At 37.7% G+C, this 13,261-nt stretch overlaps 1 protein-coding gene across 2 annotated transcripts in view; it reads right to left on the bottom strand.

The window, feature by feature from the left end:
- Positions 1-456: 456 nt before the first annotated feature.
- LOC129236161 (mucin-5AC) overlaps positions 457-13,261 on the bottom strand; it is a 29,210-nt gene continuing 16,405 nt past the window's right edge. The window contains exons 3-4 of one of the 2 annotated variants that reach the window (XM_054870391.1): positions 4,438-5,066; positions 457-3,491 (exon numbers count right to left, since the gene is read on the bottom strand). In XM_054870391.1, coding sequence (XP_054726366.1) covers positions 3,257-3,491; positions 4,438-5,066 — 864 coding nt within the window. In that variant the 3' untranslated portion in view covers positions 457-3,256. The remainder of the gene's footprint in view (positions 3,492-4,437; positions 5,067-13,261) is intronic. The other variant, XM_054870392.1, reaches the window with a different exon arrangement.

Raw genomic sequence — 13,261 nt, 5'->3', positions numbered from 1 at the left:
TTTACACATAATCGCACTTATTATTTATTTACAACTTAATTCAGGAAAACATAACTTAAAGTAATTAAAAAAGTATGTATGTATGTTTATATCACAATAATAGAGGAATACATTTCAAAAGTATTATTATTAGTTAAAGCGCCGCACGCGTTTATAGTTACAAATAAAATTGGCTTATTCAAGTACATACATATATATTTTTCTAAAAAAATATGTATGCATATGTTACACATACATACACAAGTAATACAAAAAATTAGTAGGGGAAAAAGCGGAGAAAGAGAGAGATGTGCGGGAAAGTACCATAAATTCGCTAAGTGGCGAGAGAATACATACTTATTTACGATACATACATATAATCGCAGTAAATTTGTTTATTATATTATAATTGGTATACTTGCACTCGTACATGATATGCGACCAATATATTATAACTATGCTGTACTCGTCCATACATGCGCATATACGAATTTACACGAAGAGTACACAGTACAGTCGGACACATGTGTTATCTCTTAAGATTTCTTTGACTATTGGGAGTTCTCACGCGAACTCACAGTACACAGACACATATACACACATATATGCACTTACTTTTTACACTGATTTGCGCACATATCTATGTACATACCTATGTGTCTATTTATGTACGCCTGTATTACAATATTTTACAAGTATTCGTATACAAATGTAGGTAAATACTATAAACCAACTACGAGAATATAGAATAGATCGGACATTCCTCATTGCGTTGGAGCAAAAAGTATGGTGACGTCAGATTTGTAACTACAGGGTGGGCTAAATAAGACCAACTAATGTTAAGCACAAATAACTTTTTTATTTTTTGAAATATTTATTTTTCTCTTTTTGTAGGTTATAATTGAATTGTTGGAAATTTATTATGGAACCACCAACAACGACTACAATATGCTTTCGTTTTACACAATTAGCTACACAAATTGATTTTTTAAATAATGTTTTGATGTCGGATGAAGCGCATTTCCATTTAAATGGTTATGTCAACAAACAAAACTGTAGATTGTGGGGCTCTGAAAATCCAAGGGCAACACACCAACATCAGTTGCACCCATCTAAATGTACTGTTTGGTGCGGTGTTATGGTCACTAGAGTTATCGGTCCATATCCTTCGAAAATGAGGATGAAACGCCGGAATTGATTTCAGGAGCTTCTTACAGAACATTGATTGGAAGCTTTTTGCGGCCAATGGCTGAGCAGTATCCTAATTTGTGGTTTCAACAAGATGGAGTAACTGCGCATACTGCTAGGTCTTATTTGGCATACATTAGTAGGTCTTATTTGGCCCACCCTGTACATTTGTTTACATATTTGATGGTGATTTTCTTGCGCTTTGATGGTGATTTGTTTGGAAATTTAACAATTAAAATAAACTGAAATGTAAATAACTACACAAATTATCAAAAACAAATCTCTGACTTCTATGTATCTCATTATGTTCTCTGATTTAGATTATTTATTTACTTTTTGCTGCGAAAAACTGACGTCACAAATCGAAAACTACTTTTTTTGCTCGTCATGTCGGGTGATCTACTTGCTATGTAAGTATATCATAATGTAATAATATAAAGTGCGCCAGCCAATTTGATTTTAAATTTTGTTTTTAATCCATTTCAGCACTAAATGCAGAATTGTACAGTTTTTCAATATATGTGTGTACATATGTATGTTCAAAAAATATATACATACAGTTTTGGGCGTTTATTTATTTTATATTATTTTTTTGCCCAGCCGTGAAATTTCGCTAGCAACATGCATTTGACATGCGGTGAAATGTTGCTAGCAACATTGACTCTCATTTGAGAGAACCGACAAATTTATGAGTTTTGACACAGAAGCAATTGGCAAATTTTGTTAAGAAAATTGCTTTTAAACAAATCAATACACATGTACTTATGTATATATGGGTACAAAAAATGTAAAGAAGAAAAAATGCGAAGACACTTCGCTTAAAAATGCCGTATCTTCTCTCGCAAACGAAGTGTCGTTTCCCCTCAAATTTAAATGGCTTGTGTATTTCCCCTTAAGCATGATTGCAGCGGATAGCGGGTAACGGGTTGACATTTAGTATTTAGCATGAAATTGCATAGAATTGAGGCGGGAACGGATTTCTTGCCGTTGGTGGCAAAAGAATTAGATTCATTTCTTTTTTCTCTGACGGCTGGAAACTCAGTGCTGCTCATCTGATTACTTGATGTCTACAAACTGTTTACAAGCAACAGCAGGCAAATAAGAAGTAAATAAAATTCGATTTGCAAAAGAAACCATGCAAATTATCAATATTTTAGAAAAAAGTTGTTGCCATAGGAGCAATTGGCAAATTTTGTTAAGCAAATTGCTTTTAAATTAAATTAATACACGTACATATATCGATGGTTTTCGAGAAAAGTAGCATAATTCAAAAATACAAAATACTGAGGTGGGTCAGTTTTCTAGATAATTGACGCGCCAATTCGATCACTTGACAAATCGACACTAACGCCATCTCTCAGAATTGCTTCCAGATTCGCTTATGACGCTTTTCCAGATAAAAAAATATAAACTCTGTAGTTGATTTTTGCTTTTAACGGCAAAACTCCGAATTAGTTAATTTTGAGTTGTGTCGCTTTTCTCGAAAACCATCGATATGTATTATATATTGATACAAAAAAATCTAAAGAAGATTTACTTAGGCATTTCGCTTAAAAATGCCATATCTACGGAGTATTCGAACTCAATATTCAAACTGCCAGTTTTCGCTCAATTTTAAACTTGAAACGTGCATTTTAAATAGGTGCGAATCAATGTTGCTGGCATCATGTTGCTGGTATGTTGCGCGCGGTTTGCACGGCATGTACTGAGTACTGCTTTGCTGCGATACACATACGAGCTTCACGCATATTTCATGGCAAAGCAATTTGTATGGCTGACGACAGCCATTTCAAGTGAGACGTGAACTTTGTATTATGCTTAACATATTTTGTTAATATGTTTTGCTCAAATGCTTAAATCTTTTTATATATTTTTAATACAATAAATAAAAAATATATTCACAATGTGTGTTAAATACTTTTGTAGAGTGAAGCAGAAAAAAATAAGAATAAAAAAATTATATAACTGCCAAGTTTGCCTACTAAAAAATTAACATTGCTTGCTGGCACACCTTATAGGTATTGTATCATTACACTCTGATCTACTTAGATTAGTTGGCTTAGGAGTAATTATATGCACACACACTGTCTCAGTTATCATTTGATAGGTTTGTGATCTTCGTCGCGTACATATGCGCCACTTTGTAAATAAATTCGTATTGTTCCTTTGTTTGGACGGCGCTCGCCCGACCCCGCCGCACATAGTAAACAGTTTGTGGAATGTCAACGGAACGCTTCGGCGTCTCTAGACTTCGTATGGCCATGTCACATGCAATGATGGTGCCGGTGCGTCCAGTACCTGGGGAGCAGTGAATCGTTAAGGGACTAAAAGTAGAAAAGAGAAGATAGAAAACAAAAAACAAATATTACGAGATGTACCAACACAAGCACAAAACACATACAAATGAGATTTTTCAGAATTAATTTTTCGTCACCTTTAGAATATTCTGATAACATATTTTTCAAAAGCGAGACAACTCTTTAATAATAATAATATTTGCTCTGAGTTCCTAAAAATCGATCCCGAACTAACAGCTGATATTTGGATACCAGTATTGGAAGTAGAATGGAGTGATGAAGCTTTCCTAAGCTCTTGGAATCAGAGTATATTAGTAAAGGTACCCATAAAGGGTGACCTCTCTTACTTGGAAAATTACAGACATAATCTTACAGCCTATACCAAGGCGAATCTATTAAAGGTGGTGTTGGTAAACCAGCTGGGTTGTTTTTTTCTTTCGCCGCGTCCATGTGGCTGTCGGTTCAGAATGAAACAAGGCGAATTCATTATTCGTTTTCTGGTTTCTCAATACTTTGCTTTGACAATCAAACGTACAGAGCACTGTTGTTGGTCTAATGCCACCACCTTTAAGAATGCGTCTTGACCTATACCCAGCAAAATATTGCCAAAAATTGTACTTGACAGACCGCATGTGCGTCGCCGTAGAAAGTGTTCTTCGAGAAAACTAATATAGTTTCGGTTTCTGGCATGCTGAGGAGCGTATGGAAATCGGGCCAGATCTCACGCAAAACAAAGCTGTGTATCTTTGAGTCCAATTAAATCAGTGCTATTTTACGGATGCGAAACATGGAAAGGCTCCTCTCGCAACGAATCGAAAATTCAAACATTTTCGCAAAAAATACTTGAAATAAGTAATTTTGTTTGGTTTATAAAAAATCTCAAAATATGCGAGACAGAAATATTGTTATTCAAACAATTACACAATTACACAAACATTTCTTATTAATCACATTTGCCATGCTTCCAACTTACCCCTGATTCCTTAACGTTGTGGTCCCTTTCATTTTATCCGCCGCTGAAATGTTGCCATTTATTTCCACATTTCCGCCATCATCCTTAGCTGTACCATTTACGCGTCCCATCTCTATCTTCTGTCCGCCATTCTCCATTGATATAACCGTGACGCCATTACCATTTGCGGTCACTTCGCCGTCAGCATCTGATTTTAGTGTAGCATTTGAATTCTTTTCCCGCGCCTCGTTCACGTAACCTTTGAGTGATGAGCGCGCCTCTAACAGCATCGCAATGATGGGTGCCTCTTCGTTGGGCACGCCCGTCTCAGGCCATTTGTACCAGTAGTGCGTGAGTTCACGACTCATATTTTCAGCTGTGTTCTTTAGCATCAGCGTCGAAATGGCATATTTATCTTTAACTTCGCGATGCTTGAGTGTTATTTGGAAGTCACCGAAGGTCGTGTGGTTGTCCAAAGTTACCGATGGTGGCAGATATTCAGCGCACTTTTCAATGCCGTTCTCATAGAGATCGGTTGCTTGTATGATCACGCGTGATTGTTGTTCCCAAATCATGCGCCAGAAGTCGATGACTGTTGTCTCGAGTGGCGCCTGAGTGGCAATGTAGTAATTCGGCGAGTCCTTAGGGCCCTAAAAGTTGAGATAAAGTAATTTTTTTAGAATTGACGATGGAAAATAATTATAAATACGTGTACAGCCTCACTCAGATATTTGATTTGATAAAATATTTGTAAGTTTATTAGGTGAGTTTTCTAGTTATATGCGATATTATTAAAATATCATAAGATAAAATTATTATATTTTGATGATTATTTGCTGAATTTAGTACTTCGAACTATTTCTCTACTTTAGAATCCGTCCTGTTTAAACTTTGCTCGAGCAACATTCTGGTCAGGAGGAAAAACCCTACAAATTACCTTGGTATTTTAATGATTTAAAAAATAATTATTTATATATGTAATTGGCGTACACCCTTTTTTGGGTGTTTGGCCGAGCTCCACCTCCTATTTGTGGTGTGCGTCTTGGTGTATTGCTCCACAAATGGAGAGACCTATAGTTTTATGCCGACTTCGAATGGCGGATGGTTTTTTATGAGCCACTTTTTCATGGCGATCGCTATTAGAAAAACACTTTTTCAATCATTTGGTGTTTCATGTCGGAGTTTTGAGCCCGGGCTCTACGGAATGGTAGTCATGCACAAGGACATTCGGATACGGCGGTTGCCACTTTGCATACTAATTACAATGGTAACTGCGACGTGGAGGATGCCCCGTGCGCTGGTCGACCTGAAGTCTTTAACTCCGACGCCTTGCTCGAACCCGTGGAAGCTGAGCCAAATTTGACAGTCGATATGATAGCTCAGAGGTTAAATTCATCGCATGGAACAGCTCACAGGTACCTGGTTCAGTTGGGAAAGGTTTCAAAGCTGGGAAAATGGGTTCCGCATAGACTTTCCGTCGCCAACCTTCAGCACAGAGTGAATGTGTGTTCTCAGCTGCTGCAACGGCTTGAAAATGGAAGTTTTTTGAATCGTATCGTTACTGGTGATAAAAAATGGGTCCTTCACAATAATCCTGTTCGCAAACGTCAATGGTTAGATAAAGATAAAACACCAGAACCGACCCCTAGAGATGGTCTTCACCCCGAGAAGATTCTCCTGTCTATTTGGTGGGATTTGGCCGGCACTGTTTATTATGAACTTCTGGAACCAAACCCGACGATAACTGCTGATTATTATTCCCATCAGCTATCAAACCTGAATGGGGAACTTAACAAATATCGATCTTCTTTAGTTAATAGACGCAAAGTTTTGTTTCCCCACGACAACGCAAGACCTCATACAGCAAGGCAAACATTAGGCCAGCTGAACGAGCTCGGATGGGAGCTAATGCCGCAACCACCATACGCTCCGGATATTGCACCTTGTGAATATCACCTTTTCAGTCCCATATGAGTAACAAGAACTACTCCTCAAAAGAAGCTATAAGAAGGGATGTCGAAGCGTATTTTGGCTCCAAGGACGAAAAATTTTAAGAGCAGGGAATTAAAAATTTGCCTAAACGTTGGGAAGACGTTGTAAATAATGAAGGAAAATATATTATTGATTAATAAATACTTTAAACATCTTTTTTATTAATTTTAAAACCACCTTTAAAAAACGAACGAACTTATGGACTGACCGATACATCGGTACGAGAAAATGAAATATGTATTTTAATTAAAGCTAAGTTATTTCCAACTCTTACAGCTGGAATGCTTCACTAATATTTATTATTATAAATTTTGCAAACAGATGCACAGTGAATAACATCGAATGAATCGCTCAAAACCAGCAGTACATGCATACATATTTACATCATAATATTGTATAATATGCATAGGCGTATGTGCTCGATTGCTGAGTAATTTGTTCTTAAAAAATAAAACAAAAAATATAAAAAAGTGCTACCATTTTCGGTGACATTTTCAAATTGTCTAGAGCTGTCTATAATCGAAGTAAACACGACTGATGTAAATGAACAGCAATCGATACAGCCAATGCCACCTTGCACTCGAAACCCATTAATCATGCCCTTCAATAACTGCAGAAAAGAATACACAAAGAGATACAGAATAATGCTATGAATAACTACCTATGAAGAAGAACCGCGGATGGGAAGAACAAAAACCAGAATGAAATGTTTAGTTAAAAGCGAAAAAAAGAAATAACTAATTTGAAGCGTCACCAAGCCCGTTGCTTTTTGAAGCTTTTCTACGAACTGCACAAGCTTACACCCACAACTTCCCGCCAATTGACTATACTCGTATATGTGTATGTATGTACCTGTATGTCGCGTATGTTTTTATAATGCCCATCATGCATGCCTACATGTCCACAGCCAGTCATAAAAGTCTGAGTAATAGAAAACTGGTAAATATTTTGCATGCAGCTCTTTTAATTTTTTTTTCCTAAGCTCAAAAACATCAACTCGCCTTACAACTTCATAGAAGAGTCTAATATTAAAAGATCTGCATAAAATTGTCTAAAAATATTTTCAACTCAAACAAAATAATGATTTTTTGGGGAAGATAAGTATAAGGAAATATATATAATCGGCCGTTTTAAACTTCTAAGCTATGATTCTAAAAATTTTCCTATTCACATAGTCCATAGGGGTACTCCATAGGGGGGAGTACTATCTCCACTTCTTTGGTTATGCGTGATTAGCAAAATCTTAATAAAACTTAATGGAGGTGGGCTAAAAGTTGTTGCGTACGCTGATGATGTGGTGTTAATGGCATCAGAACTGTGTCCCAATACGACTAGTGGGATCATTTAAAGGGCGCTGAGCGAGCTTAACTCTGCGGCTATGGGCTGTGGCCTAAGTTTAAACAGAACTCATGCTTTTTACGACCAGATATAAGGTACCAATTTTTGCCCTACCAAAGATTAACGAACAAACCCTCTGACTTTCAACCAGTGCAAAGTACTTAGGGGTAATTTCGGATTCCAAACTAAGCTGTAAATTAAACATTGAAGAACTGGTAAAGGAAGTAGAAATTGCTTTATATGCCTGTAAACGTATGCTAGGAAGAAGATGGGGTCTTCAACCCAAGTATACATTATGGTTGTATAAGACGACCAATTTTAACGTATGACTCGGTGGTTTGGTGGTAAGCTCTAGAGAGAGAATACAACATCAAATTACTTGGCAGAATACAAAGATCAGTCTGTGCAAGAATAGTCGGTGCAATCAGACCATGTCCTAGGGAGGCTCTGAACGCACTGACACACGTTATTCCGGCAGATCTACATATGAAGAAGATGGCAACCATGAGTGTATTTAGGTTAAATGAAGCAGGTCGCTGGAAGGAAAAAACTCATGGCCATTCGAGCCTATTACTGCGACAAACCCAGTATACGTCGAAAAGGACTGACTCCATCGTTCCGACGGTAACATTTAATAGAAATTTTGCCACTCTCTTCCCATCTAGGAAGGAATGGAATAAGAGATTCTCACTAAACAGCTTCGACACTACAGTCTATACCGATGGCTCTAAAATGGATTGTGGTGTTGAAGCTGGCATATATTCTCATAGACTTAAAATTTGAAAATCTGTGCGTCTCCCTAATGCTTGCAGTGTCTTTCAGGCGGAAGTACTGGAAATTGGGGAAGCTTGTAGGTTACTAGTCCCAGATCCCTCTTTTAAGGACAATATCGCTATTCATTCGGATAGCCAAGCTGCAATCCAGGCACTGGATTCGGCGACAATAACCTCTAAAGTGTTCGAACAAAGCAGGAATAGCCTTACCACCTTGAGTGAAAGCCATAAAGTTACCTTAATCTGGGTCCCGGGACATCGAAGCATTGAAAGTAATGAAAAAGCAGATGAACTGGCAAGTAGGGGATCTGTCATGAATAACGTTCTTGCAGTACCGGTATTCACATTATTAGGTGCAGTCAAGAATGCAATTTCCCTAAAATACCTTCGAATCGCAAATTGTAGATGGAGAAACCAGACGAAATGCAAAATTAGCAGGACATTATGGCCCACCTACAACCTCAAGCAATCGTCGACAGTGATAAACATGAAACGACGGGACGCCTGTAGACCGGTCATAACTGGCTTTTGGTTTATCGTAGAACAAGCAGCCAAAATGGGCGCCCCTCACAACATATACTGTCACAGTTGCAAACAACCGGAGAAAAAGGAAACAATCTTCAATTTCCTCTGCGAGTACCCTGCTCTATGATAGGACAGAATATTAACCCTGGGCAAATCGCCAGTTCGAGAGTCTCGGACAACTGTCTGGCTTAGAGGTCGATAACCTGAACCGCACACACTGGATATAGTCATGCTGTAAATAACCGCTAAACAAGTTGGTAGCAAGGATGTGGCAACAAAATGCTGCGGAAGCGCTAGTTGGATTCTGGATAAATCACCACTCTAACCAACCAACTAACCAACCTGAGTAATAGAAAACTGGTAAATATTTTACAATGCAACTCTTTCAAATTTTCATTTTCGTAGCCCAAAAAACCTCAACTCGCCTTACAACTTAATAGAAGAGTTTAATATTAAAAGATCTGTATAAAATTGTGTAAGAATGTTATCAATCCAATTACCCATTCACGTCCCAAATCTTTTTCACAATTATCAACACACCTCACCTCCGTTGTTTTAATAGAAACAACTAAGGGCATTTTTTTGACAATTAATTTTTGGGATAAAAGAAACTCTGAGGAAATGAGAGTAATAGTTAGTAACATCAGAAGTTGAGCCTTAAGATATAATGAGTGGGCGTGGTTTGTATCCCATCTCAATAATATTTACATATATCAAAGCTTCTGCGCCATACGATAGGACGGGCATAGCGAGAGCCCTATAAAGTGTGAGTTTTCTTCGTCAAGAGTGGACTTTACTACTCAATTGCCTGCCTACTTAGTCCAAAGTAGCATTTGTTGGCAAGAGAGATTCTACGTTGGATATCGAGCCTAACATTGTTATCGGTTTTAATGCAGGTTCCTAAATAGACGAAGTCTTTTACAACCTCGAAATTATAACTGTCTACAGTGACGTGGGTGCCGATACGCGAGTGCACCTAATGTTTGCTTGGTGACAGGAGATACTTCGTTTTATCTTCGTTCACCACTAGACCCATTCGCTTTGCTTCTGTATCCCGTTTGGAAAGGGCAGAACTAACAGCGCGATTGTTAAGGCCGATGATGTCAATATCATCGGCATATGCCAGCAAATGTGCACTCTTATAAAAAAATCGTACCTAAGCAATTAAGCTCTGCGTCTCGCACAGTCTTTTCCAGCATCCAAGGAGTTAAAGAAGTCACACGAAAGCGAGTCATATGACAGCGACTCACCCTGTCTGAAGCCTCATCTGGTATCAAACTGCTCGGAGAGGTCCTTCCCAATTCCGACGACACTGGTGCTGGTATTAAGCATCGCCATACGGGCATGCAAAATGGTGTTGCTCAATAGTTTCACAGGGATATCAAATTGAGACACCACGGCATATAGGTAACTCCTGTTCGTACTGTCAAATGCAGCTTTAAGATCAACAAAAATATGGTGTCTGTCGATTCTCGTTTCATGAGTCTTTTCCAAGACTTGGCGTATTCTGAATATCTGGTCTGAATAACTTTTTCACTAAATATTTAAAAAATAAATGATTTTGAGTGATGGAAATCATTATTTTGACCTTCACGCCCATCCATTGCTTATATGTTTGTTACTTAAGAGGATGGATCTATAAGACCTTGAAAAATAGAAGAAAGAAGTCATCCCAAATCCAACATTTTGCATGACCGAACTGTTAAATAATTTTATTATGAAACAGACGTCTACGAGTATTTCCGTAGAAATGGAAGAACTGAATTTCATATTATTATTAAATTAAGTTTTTTGCTTGAAAAAATTATTGCGCACACCAAAAAAAGCTTCGGGACGATAATCGATTGGAATCATCTACCACGGATTTACCCAATTTCGGTGCGGCCATACGAACAGAAATGACACGAAACTTTCTGGTCAAAGAGGTCAACACACCAGAAATGGTCGGTCAAATTCACGATATGCTTTGGGAGGATCGGCGAGTGAAGGTGCGTGGATTTCAAGAGGCTAAGAAAGGCTTATCACGTGGATTCGTTATTTCAGTTTGCACAAATATTAATTTGGGTAAAAAGAAATTCATTTGGTTCTCGGTACATGGCTGTAGTGGTCGATATTTCGTAAATTATCGATCAAACAATCTAAAATTTCTGCTCGTTGTAAAGGTGACATTTCACACTAAAAAATTAGTTTTCTGCTTTCCCTTTGTTCCATTCAGTTGTGAGTTACGGGGTTAACATTGGAAGTCAACAAAGGGAAAATTTGATACAGTTAAAAAGTTGTCCACAAGATCAGTGCGACCTTTGCCTTTCCCAATTGACAGCAAACCCGATAGTCTGGCAATACTCAAAGGGGGATTCGGCGATAGTCAATCACAATCCGAATCGAGGAACATTCGAGATAGTGGACTTATCATAGTAAATCGAAGCTAGCAAAAACCAAGATGAATCCTTCGATCTGCAAGTTTATGCCGACAGTTTTTCGGAAAGTGAGTGCTTGTCAATCTCTTTGATTACCTTAAAAAGTGTAAAAGGATTCACGACGCATTTGTGCAGATTTGCTCGATCGAACCCGATTGGATGTAAAAACGAACGTATTTGGCGAAGAAAAAAGTTCGCTTCCTTTCTATATGACATTTTTTTGTTTCACAGGGTGTTCCTTATTTCAATTTTTAGTGGACTTATTCATCCCCACTCGTATCTGATATGAAAAAGGTAATAGAGCGCAACGGGTGTTATGATTTCAGCTTGAGAATTCGAATGTGTAACTTAATTGCTGAAACGTTGTTAAAACGCTACTGGTGTTTGGACGGATTGTGTATATGTGCATAAGTATGCATAGTGATATGTATGCATGTGTGTATGTATATGTAAAAAAGCGATCTCCTGAGATTCGCGTAACTTATGCGTAATCTGTTTGTACGAAGTGAAAGAAATGAAAAAAATGGAACGTCAAATGATCGTGTAATTTTGCGCTTGCTGCTTTTTATAATTACAAAAGCAACAATATACAAGGTAAAACAAAAACAACAAGTAACTGAAATTCTCGACAAGCTTGTGTACAAAGATAACACGTATGAGTACAAACACACACACACATACACATTGCAATTTACTATGTGAAAATAAAATAAAACCATTGAAACAATGAATCGTTGTCATCCAGCTGCAGATTAGGAGCAGCGATTCGATCTACTTCAGTGAATCAGTGAACAACTTGAGCTCAAAAGTGTATGAGCGCATAGACGCAGTACGGATGTATAATATGTATGTGTGTGTCCATATAGTCACTTATAGGCTTATGTAAGCAAGAGTTGTTCATAAAAGATTAACGGTAAATATTTTTTTAGCACAGGCTTAATTTTGTCACTGAATAAAATGAAAATAAATAAAAAAGGAAAAGGTACAGTTTGGTAGACATCATTCGTTCGCACTTTTTTAAAAATTAGGAATGGAGTACACCGACTATCCTAAAAAAACTGAAACATGCTAGGCAAAAGATGTCATGCTTTTTTAGTTTCGCTCATCAATACTAATCCTCTCAGTACTAAATGGCACAATAAGACGGCGAAGATTGCCTTTTATATTTTGCGCCTTTTCAACACTACCGGAGATGAGCTGTGTGCTTATAGAAAAGTTTGGTATTTTTCAGCATAAACTTACATACAAGGTGAAGTCCAAAATAAACAAGACTCATCTAAAATAGAAACGACAGGAGCTTTGTTGTCATAACTTCGAGCTTATTTATTCAAAATGGTCCCCTCTGGTAACGTTTTTCACTTACGAGCTTTATTTGTTCTTTTCCAGTGAGTTGAAAAATTCATCCCGCCAAACAGATGGAATTAACTCGTGAAAATTTCCATGCGATGATTTATTACGATTTTCGAATTGGGCTATCGAGACAAGAATGCATTGGCTTCGACTTTTGGCTTTAAAGTAAAACATTTAGCCACTGTGAAACTCTGCTGCAACGAGTTCCAACGTGACCGTCGATCCTCGCAGGATGAATTTCGTGGAGGTCGTCCAAAAATGGTTGTTGTGATAGAAAAAATGGAACACGCAAGACCGTTATGTGACATATCGCGAGATAAAAGTATCCTTGGAGATTATTCGGACCAGAAAACATTCAATATAGCATGGGCATTTGGTTTTCAAGAAGATTTATTCTCCTTAATTACTCTAAAAGGAACTCGTGTCGATTGATGTAAAGAAATGTTGAAG

The sequence above is a fragment of the Anastrepha obliqua genome, chromosome 1 (genome assembly GCF_027943255.1).
Source record: "Anastrepha obliqua isolate idAnaObli1 chromosome 1, idAnaObli1_1.0, whole genome shotgun sequence".
Classification (NCBI taxonomy): domain Eukaryota; kingdom Metazoa; phylum Arthropoda; class Insecta; order Diptera; family Tephritidae; genus Anastrepha; species Anastrepha obliqua.
The sequence above is the reverse complement of the archived record's forward strand: the minus strand, read 5'-3'. Positions and strand labels throughout refer to the sequence as shown.